The 18,395-nt window shown below is 41.2% G+C and overlaps 1 protein-coding gene across 1 annotated transcript in view; it reads left to right on the top strand.

Annotated features, from left to right (window-relative positions):
• Positions 1-18,395, top strand: part of CEP120 (centrosomal protein 120) — a 153,125-nt gene that overhangs the window by 125,378 nt on the left and 9,352 nt on the right. The window contains exon 18 of the mRNA XM_077291055.1: positions 4,472-4,570. Coding sequence (XP_077147170.1) covers positions 4,472-4,570 — 99 coding nt within the window. The remainder of the gene's footprint in view (positions 1-4,471; positions 4,571-18,395) is intronic.

Genomic DNA, 18,395 nt, shown 5'->3' with positions numbered 1-18,395 from the left:
ACGGCAATTCCGCCACCATAGGATTACATTGAAACGCTCACTTTACACATGTGCCTATGCCCACCATGCGTAAAGTGAGCGTTTCATGTGCGGAGGGTACCCAGGATCTGCAGGAGTGGAGACTCTCCTCCAGACCCTAGGTACAATATTCCTGTAAAAAAAAAAAGAATTAAAATAAAAAATAGGGATATACTTACCTTCTGATGGCCCCCAGAGTCCTCCCGGCTCTCAGCTGTTCACGCGGCAGCTTCCGTTCCCAGGGATGCATTGCGCACCTGGGATGACGTCGCGGTCATGTGACCTTGACGTCACATAGGTCCTTCGCGCAAAGCATCCCTGGGAACGGAACGTACCGGGAGCTCCGCTGAGAAGATCGGGGACTGTCGGAAGGTGAGAATAACCATATTTTTTATATTTTTTTATTATTTTTAACATTCTATCTTTTACTTTTGATGCTGCATAGGCAGCATCATTAGTAAAAAGTTAGTCACACTTGTCAAGCACTATGCTTGTGACCAACCTGTCCATCACTTTTCCAAGCATGCTTCAAATCGCTTGTAAAAGCACAAGCATTCTGCAAGCTAAAAACGCTTGCAAAATGCTTGTGTTTTTCTTGAAAACGCATGCGAATTCCGCATGTGTTTTACCCGTGGCAGGGAGTTGCAGAAATGCTGCGGATATTTCCACAGCAACGTGGGCACATAGCCTAACCGTCTGTTTAAGTTTTATTTCATAAATCAATAGTACAAGTGAAATTAAGAACCTTTCTAATATATCTTACCAGAGAAATCTGCTTCTTTCTCCTCCTAGACTGATCATTCATTTTCAGAATTCTCAATGCACAGGTAAAATGTGTATTTTACAGATGGTAAGGGGGATGACGGGACAGGAGCTCTGGTTCTAGCTCATCACTCCCCTCCTTATATATACATTTTACCCTGAAAATGAGAATTTTGAAAATAAAATGATTTCTCTGCTTAAATAAATTACGTTTCTTATTTTCACATGTATAATTAATGTATGCAATACAAATTAAAACAGTTACTCTTTATATGCATATATTTGGGCCTAAAAATCTATCATTTTTGCCTGGTTTGGCTTTCACAGACTTTTTGTGCAGGGAAGCGACAATCTTTGGTGTGGTTTTCGGTCATAAATAAGCGGAGAGGAGCGTAAACAAAAAAAAAAAGCGAGTTACAAATTTTATCTTTCAAAACCAGTTCACTGACCGATCTTTAGTTAAATCATTGTACAACCACCAATACACCATGCTACGCAAGCTATAGAAGGCAAGCGGTGCAAACATTTTAATGAAGCTCCTTTACAAACATTTTAGCCCAGAATGCAGCATTTAAAGAGGTATTATCAGGTTGTGTCCCGAGCAGCTTGAGGTATGCAGTCTCCTTATTGTTTCATATACGGTAGTTACATACGGTAGGTTGAAAAAGGACCTAGCTGTATCAAGTTCAACCTTTCTCCACCAATTATACATTTTAACACTAAATTATCTACTTTTTGGTTCCTAGCCGTGCGGGTGCTCCTCCTTGACTCTGGTGAATAGCAGAGCTGTAGTATTAGAACTATAGCACAAGATCTGCTGTAACACATTCAGTGATTTGTTCTGGAGTCTACACTGATATATGTATTTACATATAGAAATAACAGGCCATATAAACAAACAAGCAGCTTAGACAATACCTAGTTTGAAAAGGCAGCTGCGGACTATAGGGAGAGATGTGACGAGTCCGCGACCGCCCCTGGACGGGTTCTCCCCACACCACTATAGTTGATTGACCGTTCTCTACCATGTATATACTTCAGCAAAAACCTATCAAGGTTTAAGGTGGGGATAAGTTGGGCAGTGGGTAGGTCCTGGACCATTCTCTTCTCTCTCTTCAAATTATGTTCTGTAAAACTGGAGCATTTCAGGGAAATACAAACCGGGTTGCAGTTGTGCAGCCAGTCTGATCCATGCTGCTCGTGGTTTGGGCAGCATGAATCAGCTGACCGGTTCCCTTTATATATCATGGCTGCTGCCCCCTCCATTTCCAGTCGCCATGTGCTTGCTGGCATTTTTTACAGTCTGATTTCTGAGAAATTTGTCCTGCAGGCTACGATTATCATCTCCATGCTGCTAGTTCGGAGAAGTAATGCAGTAGTTCACTCCCAGCTTGTGGGACTCCTAGCATTCCGAAATTTCATTATTTTGTGATTTGCGGAGTTTTTACACCATGTAAACAATGAGCGATTTTTAGGTTGTTTTGAGCTCATATATTGTAAAAGTACTTAATCATTCATGTAACAGCTTTCAGTATAAACACTGTCCCGTAATCTGTTATAAAGAGTCCAGTACCGGCACTGTTATTATTGTCCTTATACATACAAACATAGCCATTCATTTTCCCGTCTTCTATTGATATTAGCTAGTCAACACAGCGGAGGGTTCATTTCTGAGCAGAGTTAAATATATAATTTATTTTCTTTGGACCTGAGTTCTTTTCTGAAAGTGCTCGGTAAAGGAGGCCTGACATTTGTGTTTCTTTAAACTTGCTATCATTTTATTAAAATAAAGAGTAAAACGTTGTCTGCTGAGTGCTTTAGCCAACTTGTTTCTCTGTTTGAGACTGAGAAAGTACATTCCTAAAACAAGGCCAGGTTGGCTTGAATTCAGTTATAACAGATCCGCTATGGCAAGTAAAAATAAGCATTTTGATTCCGTCTTTGTACCCTCTTATCCACACCCCCTCCAACCAAATGCTCAGAGTGAGTGGCTGAAAATGCCTCCCCAGACCCATGAGCTGTCGGCACATATTGTACAGTATTACAGAGTGTCACCTCCGACCTGTGAGAAGGGAAAACTGGAATGCACAATGGCTAGATGTGCTTATCGCCTCTATTTACCGTACATTTGTGTGAGCCATGTAGGCTAGTAATATTCCAGGACTAGCCATGTCAGTAGGTTAGGGCTTTCACTGTCTAAATCACATTTTGGAGTTAGATTTTGTGAAATTAATTAAAAACAGTGGTACAGGAACACTCTGCTATAAAATTAAGGAATTGACAGAATAGTTCTCCTGTTAATGTTAACATTAACGTTCCCCTTTCCTTCTCCATGAAGTGTATATCCATCATGTGTGCGTTCTGCTATATAATGCAGGCTCAGGAGCTGAGCCTGCGTGACCCTAGAAAGTTAGTGACTGTCTCATACATCAAGCACCTGTCTCTAACAGCAGCGATCAGAAATGGCTCAAATCACTGCTGGAGATTGACAGCAGAATTTACGTCCTGGATCCGTTTGCAGCGATTGTAGGTTGTCATGACTGCCGGTGACCTGCTAAAGGCCCTCATCAAAACTATCTTATCATTCCAGTGAAGCCTACACATGGACGTAAAAGGAGACAGCAATTTTCATTAAATATTGCAATAATGAAGTATTAAAGTATATAGTAAAAGCAGGCATGTCCCTTAAGTGGACTAAAAAATGTGAACATAAAAAAAAAAAAATTAAATGTAAGTTTTATTCACCCCCTTCTTTCCAGTTCAAATAAAAACAATATTGAGTCAACTGTAAAAGTCCGATCTATTAAAATATTAAATTATTTAACCCAAACGCTAAATTCTGTAAAGAAAGAGGAACGCCAAAATTGTTTGTCTTGGTTTGTTGTTTTTATTGACACTTCTCCCCCAAAAATGCAACACAAAACAATCAAAATGGCTTATATCCTCAAAGAAGGTATCCGTACAAACTACAGCTCGGCCCACAAAAAAACAGCTCAATTGATGGAAAAAAAAACCAATTATGGGTCCCAGATAGTAGCAACACAAAACAAAAAAACAAAGTTTAGTATTGCCGTAATTTTACTGACTTGATGAATAATACTGTAGGTAATTTAATACAGTAAAAATGAAACCCCCAAATTAACGGTGGAATTGCTGTTTTATTACAATGTTAATGGAAAAATAAAGTTACAGCTTTTATAAAAATAGAAGGCATAAACAAAAACGTAAGAATGAAAATTGGGGTTGCTTCCTTTAAAGGTGTAAGAGTAAAAATCTCATAACCTGCCGTAAGAGAGTTGCCTCACATCTGTCACCTGCACATTGTTATGATCTTTGGCACAGTTCTGTCTATCATTTTTGTAAGTCTACTTTTTAACACCTAATACCTTTCAAAGAAAATTGGTAGTTTTGGTCTTTGTAATTTCCTGTGGATGACTACATTACACTAATTGCTGATGTAAATGTCACTTGTACAATGAAGTTGGAGTCACACCGCTTTCTTTATATACTGAGCAGCTTTGGTGGCGCTTTTTTTTCAAGCTAAAGGCAGAAATAGGTTTAAGGGAAATGGTAAATGAAAAGGAAAGGCGTGTATTTCTCCTTTCTTCATTTACTTGTAAAAGAAAAGTTGTGTCACCACCCATAAGAATGTTGATATGTATTTCATTTGGGTCTTTTTATCGTCTTTTAGGTTGAACTTGAAAGAAAGTTGGAATCTACAACAAAATCGAAGCTACACTATAAGCAGCAATGGGGAAGAGCGTTAAAGGAGCTGGCAAGAATAAAACAGGTACATGTTCTTATGTTAAATACATAGAAGGATTGCAGATGTTTAGGGAGGAATACAATATATACACTTTAAAAAAAAAAAAAAAATCCTGAAAAAAAAAACAAAAAGAATAAACCGATCCCGTTTCTCTAGAAAAAAGAGGAAAATAAACATTCAGGTTTGTTATGAATGTGATCATAACGAACAAAATACAATTGTGACCAGCATATGTATACCGAACAGGCTGTCAGTCAGTCGGTGTGCCGGGCGGTGATTACAGCCGCGTTCACTCTGTACTGAGCGAAGACTGGGGACCGCTCCCTGCAGGACAAATAAACTTCAGTGCTCCAGTAAGCTGGCCGTACAGGATTAAAGTGGGATTTACCTGCAGATTACGTCTATATTTTGATGATGTGACCGCTCCCTTTAAAGGGTTATCTCCTGATGGCTTTGCAGGAGCACAATGCCCCCTTGCCTCCCAGCTTCCTGGTTGCCCGGTTTTGTGTGCTCCTGGTTTGAATGGCAGCTTGGACCAATGGCATCATTATACCTCTTTACCTGTGCAGCATCGGAGATGTGACGGGGATGGAGCTAGCCAGATTCGGCCAGGTTCAGTGCTTCACTTGGAAAGAACTTGTAAGTCCTGCATCCTTGCCCTGATGACCAGCCACCTCTGATAGATGGCGGAGATAGTCGGTAACCTGGATAATGAGGAGCACATTATAGAAGAAAAGTCCCTCTGTTCTTGAGAACTGATGATTTTTAATATGAATTCAATTTGCTTGTTTTTCTAAGCACTTAGCAGTTTTTCCCATTAAACAACTTGAGAACAACCCCATCAGCCCCCTATGCTGTGTATGGGTGATAAATATTTGTGGAATAAAGTCCATGTACCGAACATGGTGTACGGTACAGCAGGTGCAGCTTGTATTACTTTGATGCCTTAAAGGGAATGTGCCCACAGGTTTCTGACAGCAACCAGACAGAGACCCTGATTCCATTGATATGTCACTTAGTTTACTGGCTGCAGCAGATGTGGCAGAATCACAGTTTTCTCTGCTGCAGATTTAGCAGAGCTCAGTATGTTGAGCCCTTTGTAACCCCACCCACCTCACTGATTTGCAGCTTTCTGTGTAAACTGCATATTTACTGCCAATCAGTGGTAGGACTGGGAGGCACCATGCAGCTTGTCCTGTAGTTATAGTCCCATGCTGATAAACAGAGTATTTAAAGGGAAAAATACAGCCCAGTAAGTGACACATCGTTGGAATCAGGGTCTCTACCCCTACCACAATGGTGCTCTTAGATTGCATAGCAAAAACCTGATGACCGATTCCCTTTGAAGAGTGGGCTACAGTGCCAGGTTTTTTACCACCCAGTATGATCAACAGTGCCATATTGGTTTTGCCATAAAGTAAAGTGGACAAATTTTATGAAATGTAGATACTTAAAGCATTTAACCAAATCTACTTGATAAAATAATGGCCCCCGAGGATAAGGGGTTACTTTGCATACACGAGAAGTAGTTCAAAAAGCTTAGACAATGGGTTAGTGAACATGGGAGTTCGTTAGGACCTCACATACTGCGGTAATGTGTAATTTGCCTAAAATCCCAACTCTGGTTTTTTGAGGCTGTAGCTCCCAGCACAATTTACTGGCCCATGGAAGGAGATCAGAGCGTGAGATTCAGAAGGAGCTGGGGCTGTTTGATGATTTTACGTCCTTAGAAAGCTCTTCTGTCTGGCACATGTGCTTTCACACGTGTATTTCTGCCAGTAAGAAAATGCTTTCTTCAAACAATCTCTCCGGTGAATAATTCTTACCGCTCTTGGAAAGCTGCCTGTGCCAGCCATTTGTTACACCTTGGTATTGTCCACTGCTCCGTAATATTCAGCTTCATGCAGATTAGATGCTGGAATTTATGTCTTATTGTTATTAAATGTTAATGACACAGCCCAACTGGTACGCGTCTCAGCCGGCTGGCTTGTGCGAGTGCCCGCTGCCAACAAGCGGTGAGTAATGATTTCCATTACTAACTTGTGCCTGCCCGAAGTCCGTTTAGTGAATTATTGTAAGACTTAGCCTAGAGAGTAAACATTTGGAAAAGCTGCCCTCTTTGTGATTTGAGAGATCCCTTTCTGCGTTTTCTTCATTAAAAAAAATAATAAATCTTGCCTTATTACCATCACTTGAGCCGTTTTTTTCTTTCCAGCTGTAGCCTGTGTTTTGTATGGATTTAATGCTAATCGCACCAGAATGTGTAAAAGGCTGTTAATGAAACTTGGAGTTTAACATCTAAAGCTTCTAAGACTAAAATAAACGGTGTATTTTCCAGCACGTAGAGGTATACTGTTAGCATTCATGTGTTTGACCTACAGTCACGGCCCGAAGTGTTACATAACAAAACTTGGCGCTCAGAGTAGATGAAATGGAATAAATGATTTAATATGCAATCCAACAATAAAGGTTCACAAACGTTTCGGCCTGCATTAGATCAGATCAGATTGCGTTTGATCCCCTGGGTCAGATAGGAAGCACCGAGCGCGGTGTCCACTGCTGGTTCAACAGGGCGTCTGTGCGCAAGGCATCATGAAATCTAAAGATTACCAAATGGTTTTCAGTCGCAATCTAGTGCCCAGTGTCAGAAAGCTGGGATTGTCCTTACGTCATGGGTCTTCCGGCAGGACAATGACCCCGAACACATTTCAAGAAGCCCCCAGAAATGTTGAGAGGTGTAAGAAGCTTGTTGATTGTTATAAGAAGCGATTGGTTGTAGTTATATATTTCAAAGGATTTCCATCCAAATATTAACGTGACCGTGCCAACAACTTTATCGGGCCTATTTTGGGAGTTTGGTGTGAAATGATGACCAATTTGCCTTTTTTTTTTTTGTGGTGTTCCAAGGGTGTTCAAAGGAAATAAATGTGTATAACAAAACATGTGGAATTGCAATAATTTTCTGGAAGAAATACTTCATTTTCTGTAGCAATTTCAAGGGTGCCAATACTTTCAACCATGACTGTATGTAGCAAGTAAAGGGATTTACTCACATTAAAAATATGGTCAACCCTGCAGGCGCTATGTTTAAAATGAGCAAAGCAGATTGATGCATATTTTTTGTTGAAAAAGATTTAATGAACTGTAATAAACAAAAATGTATTTATGTAAACTTAGCATGTCAATCTCCGCAAAGAGAAATGATACTTCTTGGATGTAAACCTTTGGTCATTCTGGCCTTAAGAATCACGCAGGCGTCCTACTCAGTGATGAACAGCAATCCTAGTCATCAAAGCCTCTAAATCTTCATACAGATAGGACACTGTTCTCTTAAGTACAGTGTATACAGAATCCTTCCCCAAATAGGTGTATTAATCCACTCTGAAACATGCTGACGACATACTGAGCTGGGGTATTTATTTTTTTAAGGTTTCGACTGTCCCCTTAACACTTCTGAGACGGTAATAAACCTCCGTAGAGTGACCAAACTTCATATAGACATTTCTGAGGTAGTTCCTTAACATGACAGATTTTATTAAAATGATAATCATCCTAGAAATGAAAAGTAAATTGATAGTAAAGGAAACTTCTCTATGGAATTAACCATTTACTGGTATTTGTCATTAACTAGCTGTTTATTTCATAATATAAATTGTATGCATTACTAAATGTATCTCTTAGACCTGATAATGATGTTGTATTTGCTTTGGAAATCCATGCAGGAATGGCTGCTTAATCTTTTTGTGAACGTTTAAAGGGAATCTGTCACCAGGTTTGGCCGATACGAGTTACGGCCACTGCCTTTCAGGGCTGACATTCAGCATTCTATAATGTTGTAGATAAACCTCCGATCCGACCTGCAAGAGAAGAAAAATAACTTATTATATTCACCCTGGGGGCAGTCCGGTCCGATGGGTGTTGCAGGTCCGGCATCTCCCATCTTCCTGCGATGCCGCCCTCCTGCTTCTTCATGGCTCATCGGCACTGCGCTCCTGCACAGGCGAACTTATCTGCCCTGTTGAGGGTAGAGCAAAGTACTGCAGTACGCAGGTGGCGGGAAAGGTCAGAGAGGCCTAGCACCTGCACATGGCAGTACTTTGCTCTGCCCACAACAGCGCAGATAAGTACGCCTGCTTAGGAGCGCGGTGCCAAGGAGCCATGAAGTAAGCAGTATGGCGGCATCGCAAGAAGATTGGAGGTGCCGGACCAGGACCTGCGACACCCATCGGACCGGACCGCCCCCCAGGCGAGTATAATAAGTTATTTTTCTTCTCTTGCAGTTCAGATGGGGGGCTCTTATACAGCATTATAGAATGCTGTATATCAGCCCTGAAAGGCAGTTACCACATCTTATGATCGGCCAAACCTGGTGACCGGTTCCCTTTAACTTAATCTCTGCCTATCTAGTCTAATAGTGTTTATTCTGCTGCTGAGATCTCACACTGCTGGGTACAAGCTGCAGCAGTCAGTCAGGCTGAATGGGTGGGCACTGAATAGACTTGAATTCAGGAGCTAATTCATTCTATAGTCGGACTCTGCTTAATATCCCTATACCATGGCCGCTCTCACATGGATTTTCAAATAAAAGCAAGACAAAAACAAAATGAACATTTACCTTGTGGAAAGTAAATAGTAATCATACATGTAAATGATAAAGTGTACTTGGTTAACACTAATTTGATCAAAAAAGCTTAAAGCCATCCCACAACGACAAAGTGTACCCAATCGGGCGTGGTCCTAACCTCTAGTATTAACACCTCGCCTTGTCAGCCGACCTCCATATAGATGGGGGAGAGCAAGACCCAGGCCTGACTGTTCAGTCACCTGCCCATGGGAAGCAATGTAGATGAAATGCCCAGCCCAAAAAAGGGGGAACCATGCCCTTGGATTTTCAAAAGCAAGTACATCAGTATCATCAGGTGTAAGAAATGTATTTAATGTATATAGTTTACATGGTTAAAACTGGGGACAGATCTGCTTCAAACAAACAGTATAATTCTAGCATAGGAAATATTGAAACATTTCTGTATAAGGGTATGTTACCACGTTCAGGAAACGCTGCGTGTTTGACGCTGCATAGAGCCGCAGCGTCAAACACTCAGCGTCCAGATGTTACAGCATAGCGGAGGGGATTTCATGAAATCCCGTCTCCACTATGCATTAAAAGACGCATGCGGCATACCCGCGGAAACGGACATGCGGCAAAACGGCCACGACCAATCAGCGACGGGCACAGTCCGGCGGCAAAATGTCCGCTCCTTACTCCCTGCAGTCAGTGCCCGCTCCATACTCCCCTCCACTCAGCGCTCACACAGGGTTAATGGCAGCAGTAACGGACCGCGTTATGCCACGGGTAACGCACTCCGTTACCACTGCTATTAACCCTGTGTGACCAACTTTTTACTATTGATGCTGCCTATGCGGCATCAATAGTAAAAAGATCTAATGTTAAAAATAATTAAAAAAAAAAAAAAAATAGTTATATACTCACCGTCCGTCGGCCCCTCGGATCCAGAACCGGCCTTTCCCGCTCCTCGCGACGCTCCGGTGACCGCTCCATGTATTGCGGTCTCGCGAGATGATGACGTAGCGGTCTCACGAGACCGCTACGTCATCATCTCGCGAGACCGCAATGCACTCTTGAGACCAGAGCGCGCGAGGAGCATCGATGCGAAGCAGGGGCCAACGGAAGGTGAGTATATAACTATTTTTTATTTTAATTATTTTTTTTAACAGGGATATGATGCCCACATTGCTATATACTGCGTGGGCTGTGCAATATACTGCGTGGGCTGTGCAATATACTACGTGGGCTGTGCAATATACTACGTGGGCTGTGCAATATACTACGTGGGCTGTGCAATATACTACGTGGGCTGTGCAATGTACTACGTGGGCTGTGCAATGTACTACGTGGGCTGTGCAATATACTACGTGGGCTGTGCAATACACTACGTGGCCTGTTATACACTACGTGGCCTGTGTTATACACTACGTGGCCTGTGTTATACACTACGTGGGCTGTGTTATACACTACGTGGCCTGTGTTATACACTACGTGGCCTGTGTTATACACTACGTGGGCTGTGTTATACACTACGTATGCTGTGTTATACACTACGTGGGCTGTGTTATATACTGCGTGCGTGGGCTGTTATATACTACGTGAGCTGTGTTATATGCTATGTGGGCTGTCATACACTCCGTGGGCTGTGCTATATACTACGTGGCTGTGCTATATACTCCGTGGGCTGTGCTATATACTACATGGCTGTGCTATATACTACGTGGGCTGTTATATACTACATGGCCTGCCGCGAACAATCAGTGACAGGCGCAGTCCGAATCCTGTGTATTCAATGTATTATTCTAAAATCTTCATAAATAAACTACATACATATTCTAGAATACCCGATGCGTTAGAATCAGGCTACCATCTAGTCTTTGCATAAAGGGAAAAACAAATTTCACCCACACATACAGCGAAGGCTACATTCACTCATCCATTGTACACGTCCCTGTGCTGTTCTTTCTGACACAGACCCGTAGAGTTTCATTGATCCATACACACATCTATTTTAACCCCTTTACGACCTTGGATGTATAGGTATGCGAGCTTCGACATTGAGGGCGCATCTTTCCTGGCACAATGACCGGGAGAATGATAATGGCAGGTCCGTTTTACTGCTTGAGAGGAAAAAAGGGAGGAGAAAAAACTGTATTTAGCACATATGCAAAATGGATGACGCGCAAGAAAAACAGTTTGTTTTTTACCATGCAAAAATGGATCAGATGTGCATGTGTAAATGCAGCCTAAGTTGACAAGTAAAAGAAAAAAAGAGGGCAATTGACCAGGTGCCAGGATGCAAAAATGAATTTTCATTGAATTTTTCTTTAAATAAATATATGAGCGGCCATCTTTCCTGAGCATGGAACCACAGCTGCAGAGATTTGCTTTTCAACAGGTACCCAGACACACTATGCATGAATGTAATGCAAAATAAACCAATAAAAGGATCTTTATCCGATAGCAGTGTACGTGTATTTCACAATGGTATCACCAATAGTGCTGTAAAGAAAGTGGTACTAAAAGCAAAGAAGGGTGTACCTGCTACCTACGTACACTTACCCGGTGAAAAAAATCTGACAGTCGTAAAAGTGCAAAGAAACCGTACGGAAGAACCGTTGATGTGGAGCCACATGTTCACACGTTTGATACATGTGGCTGCATATCAACATTTCTTTCCAGAACTGGATGTAGCGCTCTTTATTAATATTTATTTTTAACTTTTGTGCATTGTCTTTTTTCTGTTATTATCTACTTGATGTAATTAAATGGTAAACTTTATGGTATTTGAAATTTAATATTGTGGTCGTGTGGTCGGTTTTCTTCGGTTCTTCTGTTCGGTGTCTTTATCAATGTAATGCAGTAAGCTTGAGAAAGTCTTGTCAAACATAAACCGGATTTCCTACAGTGTTGATCCTGAGGAATGCAAAGCGGATGATATTGTACAGGTGCTTCTCGCAGAATTAGAATATCATCAAAAAGTTAATTTATTTTGGTTCTTCAATACAAAAAGTGAAACTCCTATATTATATAGAGTCATTACAGAGTGATCTATTTCAAGTGTTTATTTCTGTTAATGTTGATGATTATGGCTTACAGCCAACGAAAACCCAAAAGTCATTATCTCAGTAAATTAGAATTAGTAAATTAGAAGCCACTTCCGTACATTTTTTTGTAGGAACCAATAGAAATCTAATAAAGTGATTTGCAAAGTTCCCTAAGTTCTCATGCTGTGCAAAATTATAAAAAGAAAAAAAAAAAAACCCACAAAACTTTAGTTACGCTTTAAAAACCGCTCAAAACACCTGGGTATTTTCCAGACTCTTTTTTTAGTTTTATTATTGAGTATTCAGCATCTTCATAATGGTACATGCCTGAAGAATCTCTTGCTTATTTCTTTGAGCCTCTTGGCATTTTTGGAAACTTGAAGAATTTAAGACTCTTCAAAGCCTGAGCATGTGAACAGCGTAGTCCTCTTACAATGGAAATAAATAGGAAAATTCTTTAAATAGTTTTCTGAGCGCTGTTTCGGGTGTGTTTCAGGGTGGCCCCTTCTGAAAAAGACACCATGACAACATACCCGTATTATGCTTTGTCTTTGTATGAAGATGAATCTTGATTTAATAATGGGTAACTGGCAATAAACATTACAGTTTGGGACCGTAAGTAGGGAATGATGATGTGGGCATGGCTGAAAAGATTTATGGTAATTACCATGTATTGTACTACATTAGGAGACAAGGTCTGTAGCTTATAATACTTCTGTGAAAGAGGTTGTCCAGTCCTTAGATATTGATGACCTATCCTTAGAACAGGTCATCAATATCATAGCAGTCGAGTCTGACACCCACACCAAACTGATTTTTGAATCTTCCCGTAAACTGTGTTCCAAGCCAAAACCCTGTAGCCCTTTCAGCATGTAGAAACTATTAACTCGTCATTTTGGGAATAACCCTTTAGCGCCAAACCACTGTATAGGGGATAACTTGCTGATCACTGGGGGTCCCACCCCTGGGATCCCCAGCAATTTCGAAATTGAGGTTCTTAAAGACAATAACCAGGCTTTGCTGTCCAGTCTTGAATGAAGCGGTGATGTACAGTCAAGGCCAAAAGTATTCACACCCCTGCAATTCTGTCAGATAATACTCAGTTTCTTCCTGAAAATGATTGCAATCACAAATTCTTTGGTATTATTATCTTCATTTAATTTGTCTTAAATGAAAAACCACAAAAGAGAATGAAGCAAAAAGCAAAACATTGATCATTTCACACAAAACTCCAAAAATGGGCCAGACAAAAGTATTGGCACCCTCAGCCTAATACTTGGTTGCACAACCTTTAGCCAAAATAACTGCGACCAACCTCTTCCGGTAACCATCAATGAGTTTCTTACAATGCTCTGCTGGAATTTTAGACCATTTTTCTTTGGCAAACTGCTCCAGGTCCCTGATATTTGAAGGGTGCCTTCTCCAAACTGCCATTTTTAGATCTCTCCACAGGTGTTCTATGGGATTCAGGTCTGGACTCATTGCTGGCCACCTTAGAAGTCAGTGCTTTCTCTCAAACCATTTTCTAGTGCTTTTTGAAGTGTGTTTTGGGTCATTGTCCTGCTGGAAGACCCATGACCTCTGCGGGAGACACAGCTTTCTCACACTGGGCCCTACATTATGCTGCAAAATTTGTTGGTAGTCTTCAGACTTCATAATGCCATGCACACGGTCAAGCAGTCCAGTGCCAGAGGCAGCAAAGCAACCCCAAAACATCAGGGAACTTCCGCCATGTTTGACTGTAGGGACCGTGTTTTTTTTCTTTGAATGCCTCTTTTTTTCTCCTGTAAACTCTATGTTGATGCCTTTGCCCAAAAAGCTCTACTTTTGTCTCATCTGACCAGAGAACATTCTTCCAAAAGGTTTTAGGGTTTTTCAGGTAAGTTTTGGCAAACTCCAGCCTGGCTTTTTTATGTCACGGGGTAAGTAGTGGGGTCTTCCTGGGTCTCCTACCATACAGTCCCTTTTCATTCAGACGCCGACGGATAGTACAGGTTGAGACTGTTGTACCCTCGGACTGCAGGGCAGCTTGAACTTGTTTGGATGTTAGTCGAGGTTCTTTATCCAACATCCGCACAATCTTGCGTTGAAATCTCTTGTCAATTTTTCTTTTCCGTCCACATCTAGGGAGGTTAGCCACAGTGCCATGGGCTTTAAACTTCTTGATGACACTGTGCACGGTAGACACAGGAACATTCAGGTCTTTGGAGATGGACTTGCAGCCTTGAGATTGCTCATGCTTCCTCACAATTTGGTTTCTCAAGTCCTCAGACAGTTCTTTGGTCTTCTTTCTTTTCTCCATGCTCAATGTGGTACACACAAGGACACAGAGGTTGAGTCAACTGGCTGCAAGTGTGATTTAGTTATTGCAAACACCTGTTAGGTGCCACAGGTAAGTTACAGGTGATGCTAATTATACAAATTAGAGAAGCATCACATGAGTTTTCGAACAGTGCCAATACTTTTGTCCACCCCCTTTTTTATGTTTGGTGTGGAATTATATCCAATTTGGCTTTAGAACAATTCTTTTAGTGTTTTTTTCATTTAAGACAAATTAAATGAAGATAATAATACCAAAGAATTTGTGTTTGCAATCATTTTCAGGAAGAAACTGAGTATTATCTGACAGAATTGCAGGGGTGTGAATACTTTTGGCCATGACTGTATGCTCGACCTCCGCTCCGGTATCGATCAAGGGGACTGCTGGAAATAGTGGGATACATCACTCTGCTTTCTGACGCAGTGCCATAGACAATAAATGGATCGGAAGTTTAGCATCTACACCCAGTAATCAAAATGTTATCCCATATCCAGAGGCTAGGGATTGCTTGCGAATTACCCTTTAAGTACTATAGCCTAGTTCCCATTGGAGTGAATAGAAGCTGAGCTGCAGTACTCAAAGCCTGTTACTACAGAATGTATAGAGCTGAGGTGTCCTATCTGAGTAACACGGTTTATCCGGAATACTACAGAACCAACAGTTGATCGGTGTGCGGTGCTGGATGTTGGACTTCCACCGATCTGACTTTGATTTAACAAAGTCTTGGAAAACCCCTTTAAGTAGTGTGAGCTCATAAAGCGTCTGCAAACATTCTCTTCTCAAAAGGGGTCTGTGGATGAGTAGAGGGACAATAGGCTCCGTATAAAATGTCAACTACATTCCTGTCTCTGAAATCTTGAACTGAATTTTTTTTTGCTTATTTTTATAAGAATTTACTTTAACTGTACACTTAGTCTTTTCCTTTAGTCTTCTGCTCAAGCCCATACAATGAAACCCATAAAGTCATACTTTTCCAAACGTTCTTGATGCTGTGCAGGACAGGACGGTTTTGGATGCCGTACAGGGGCACATAAATGTTAATTATCTAAGCCTGTCTGGATGCCGACTATCTCTCTTCCTTATTTTTGTAAGGGCAAATAAAAGAAGCATGGCCAGGTCATTTGTCCTCTAATCACACAACAAGCTCCTTTTCTGCCTTTGCTCAGCACAAATTTTTCTGTCTGACATCTGGACTGTCCCTCTCCTGTCCCGTGCTTATCCACTCGCCATAATTAATTTGATTCATTATTAAGTCATTTGGCCAAACATGGGAAGCAAGAGTTTGTTTAAAAATATATTAGTCGGGGCTCTTGGGCAGGGTGAAAACTGTGTCTTGAAACCATCCAGGCCCTCCTACTGGCTTGTCAGATCTGGGTTATTTTCAGAAAACTTGACTTGAGTTCCTTAGCGAGAGAGGCATTATTTTCCCACAGACTGGCTTGGTATGTACGAGTGGGAGCGAGAGCAGTGGCCACTATTTAGTGATTGTTTAGTCTACTGTATGTGTGTTTACCGCTCTTCTCAGGATTTATAGGCAGCCATAGCAAAGGAAAGATTGGGATTGCTTGACTGAGAAGCCGTTTGTCCTCCACACTCTCTGGGTTGGCACGTCTCTAATGAAGATTTAACCTCCCTGCTCCCGAAAGGAAGTTACAACTATAGGCAAAGCTTTTTAAGAGATAAAAAAGTATATTCTACATTAATTAGATTATAATATATATATATATATATATATATATATATATATATATATTTTACAAATTATCGTAAATTTATAGTGTCTGGATTAAGTAAAATAACAAATGGCAGCAGAGGCTTAGTTTCACATCCTCATAAAGTCGTATATAAATTAGCATCGATGTTTGTAATAAAAATATTTGTCGTAGAGGCTGGATCTAAGGCATGTGATAATGAAAATATACTTTTTTGGTTTGTTTGTCATATTTTTTTTGTTTTTTCCTCTCCTGGGAATGATTTTTTTTTTCTTTTGTATTGATCATTTTATAGAAGGCTTTGCTCAATCCTTCACGACATCCACCGTACATGTATGGCGCTGCAGGAGGTTAAGTCGCAGTAAACCGCTATAAACATACGGTGTGACGATTGCGCAGGCTTGCAATCAAAAAGCAGGTGTCTGCGCTATATGAGAACTGAGACCCGCAGTAACGCCCACGATCGGTGTTAGCGTTTAACCCCTCCGATGACGCTGCCAATAGGGACAGGAACGTCGATCGGCATAGCAGAGGGAGGGAGCGCCGTCTCTGCTCCGGCACAATGCAGCTGAGATCGTGTTGTGCCAGTAGTCTCCATGGTGACCCCGGGTGAAAGATGGCTGTTGGGTCACCCAGGTACGGTGGCCTATAAGCTACTTCTCAGAGCAGGAGCTGACACACTGATCTAATGCCGATCAGAAATAAACAAAGTACACCTTTTTGTATCACTGTGTCCGGAACGTCAGGAGCAGCACCGAGCAGTACCGCTAAAAGGTGAAGACGCGGCTGATAAGTGCAAGACTAGGGTCAGTGACCTTAGATAAGAAACACCACTCCAGCACTGAAAAAAAAAAAAAAAACCCCGCTGGAAATGCGATATAACTGAATCTAGCATTGCTTATGTTTTTATCCTGCACCTCCCCATTTCTGATAGATGTCGTCTTCTCTGTATATAAATCTAATCTTGTTAACCAAGTGAGTGTGATCCTTTCTGAAGATGCCCATAGAGAAAATTTGAGGCTACTACCCTCTTCGTACCAAGACAAATTACATACAAGGAAAAAGAGGCAATATGTCAGTAGGGGTCTTTTCACTCGTCTTGTTTGTGCCACAAAAGCTCAGCATTTCACTATCTCAGCAAAGTGCGTGTGATTTCTAAATCTCATGCACACGCTGCTTATTTTTCCCTTGCAGATGAGAAGCCGTTTCAGATCGGCATCGTGTCAGTTCCTTCCGCATTTTTGCAAAGATTTTAACACATTTACTGTACATTAATGGGGGAAAAAAATCACATGAAAAACATTGTAATCGTACTGATCTGGAGAAACCTAGTTTTTACCACGCTGAAAGGCATAGAAAGCAAAGCCACTCGCTCACCTCAAAAAAGGTGACTGCATTGCTTTTTTTTTTCCCACCGCAATTTTAAAACACTTATAATTTTTTCCCGCTTTCATGAACTGTAAAATTAATAAGTGTCATGCAAAATTGCAATTCGTCCTGCCAAAAAAAGAAGCAAACATATGGCCAACGACAGGCAGTTAAAAACGTTATAGAAAAGCAACAACAAACAAAAAAAAGATCTATACACAAGAATAATCCCTGCCCTTATGGGCTCGCAGTCTAAAGGGATTGGTGAAGGAGACGCATGGTATCGCACTGTGTTGGCTGCACTCGGGAGCGCCATCATTTATTTATTTATTTTTTAAAGCCGTACAGAATTTTGGTAAATCCACATTGTGTCTAGAGATGTCACACCGACACTGACAACCATCCCGCACGCTCTCCTGAAATCTGTATAACTACGATTCTAGTTTCTTTAGATTAGTGAAGCCTTGTGTCTCCATAAGATGCTTTAGTATATTTATGGCTGGATTTCTGGACTTTCATCACTTGGGTGGAAAGAAATCTCGCACCCAGCATGTGATGAAAATGTGATGGAAGCAAAGAGTTCTTGGCATCCTACTGTAAGAGGGCTGCTGATAATCTGGTAGAGCGGCATCTTCCTGAAGGTTAGATAAGGCACTTTATCTTCTCTCTAGTCCACATTGCTTGTATTTTTATTTTCCTTTTTAGTTTTGCCTCCAATACATGAAGGGGAAGTGTCAAAGACATTAAGGGCTGAGGGCTGTGATAACGGAGCGGACACTAGAATTTATTTGTAGTGTCCTCTCAGCAGTTTATCAGTATGGTGAAAGCTGTGTTC

Source organism: Ranitomeya variabilis, chromosome 1 (genome assembly GCF_051348905.1).
Source record: "Ranitomeya variabilis isolate aRanVar5 chromosome 1, aRanVar5.hap1, whole genome shotgun sequence".
In the NCBI taxonomy this organism is placed as follows: Eukaryota; Metazoa; Chordata; class Amphibia; order Anura; family Dendrobatidae; genus Ranitomeya; species Ranitomeya variabilis.
The sequence above is the reverse complement of the archived record's forward strand: the minus strand, read 5'-3'. Positions and strand labels throughout refer to the sequence as shown.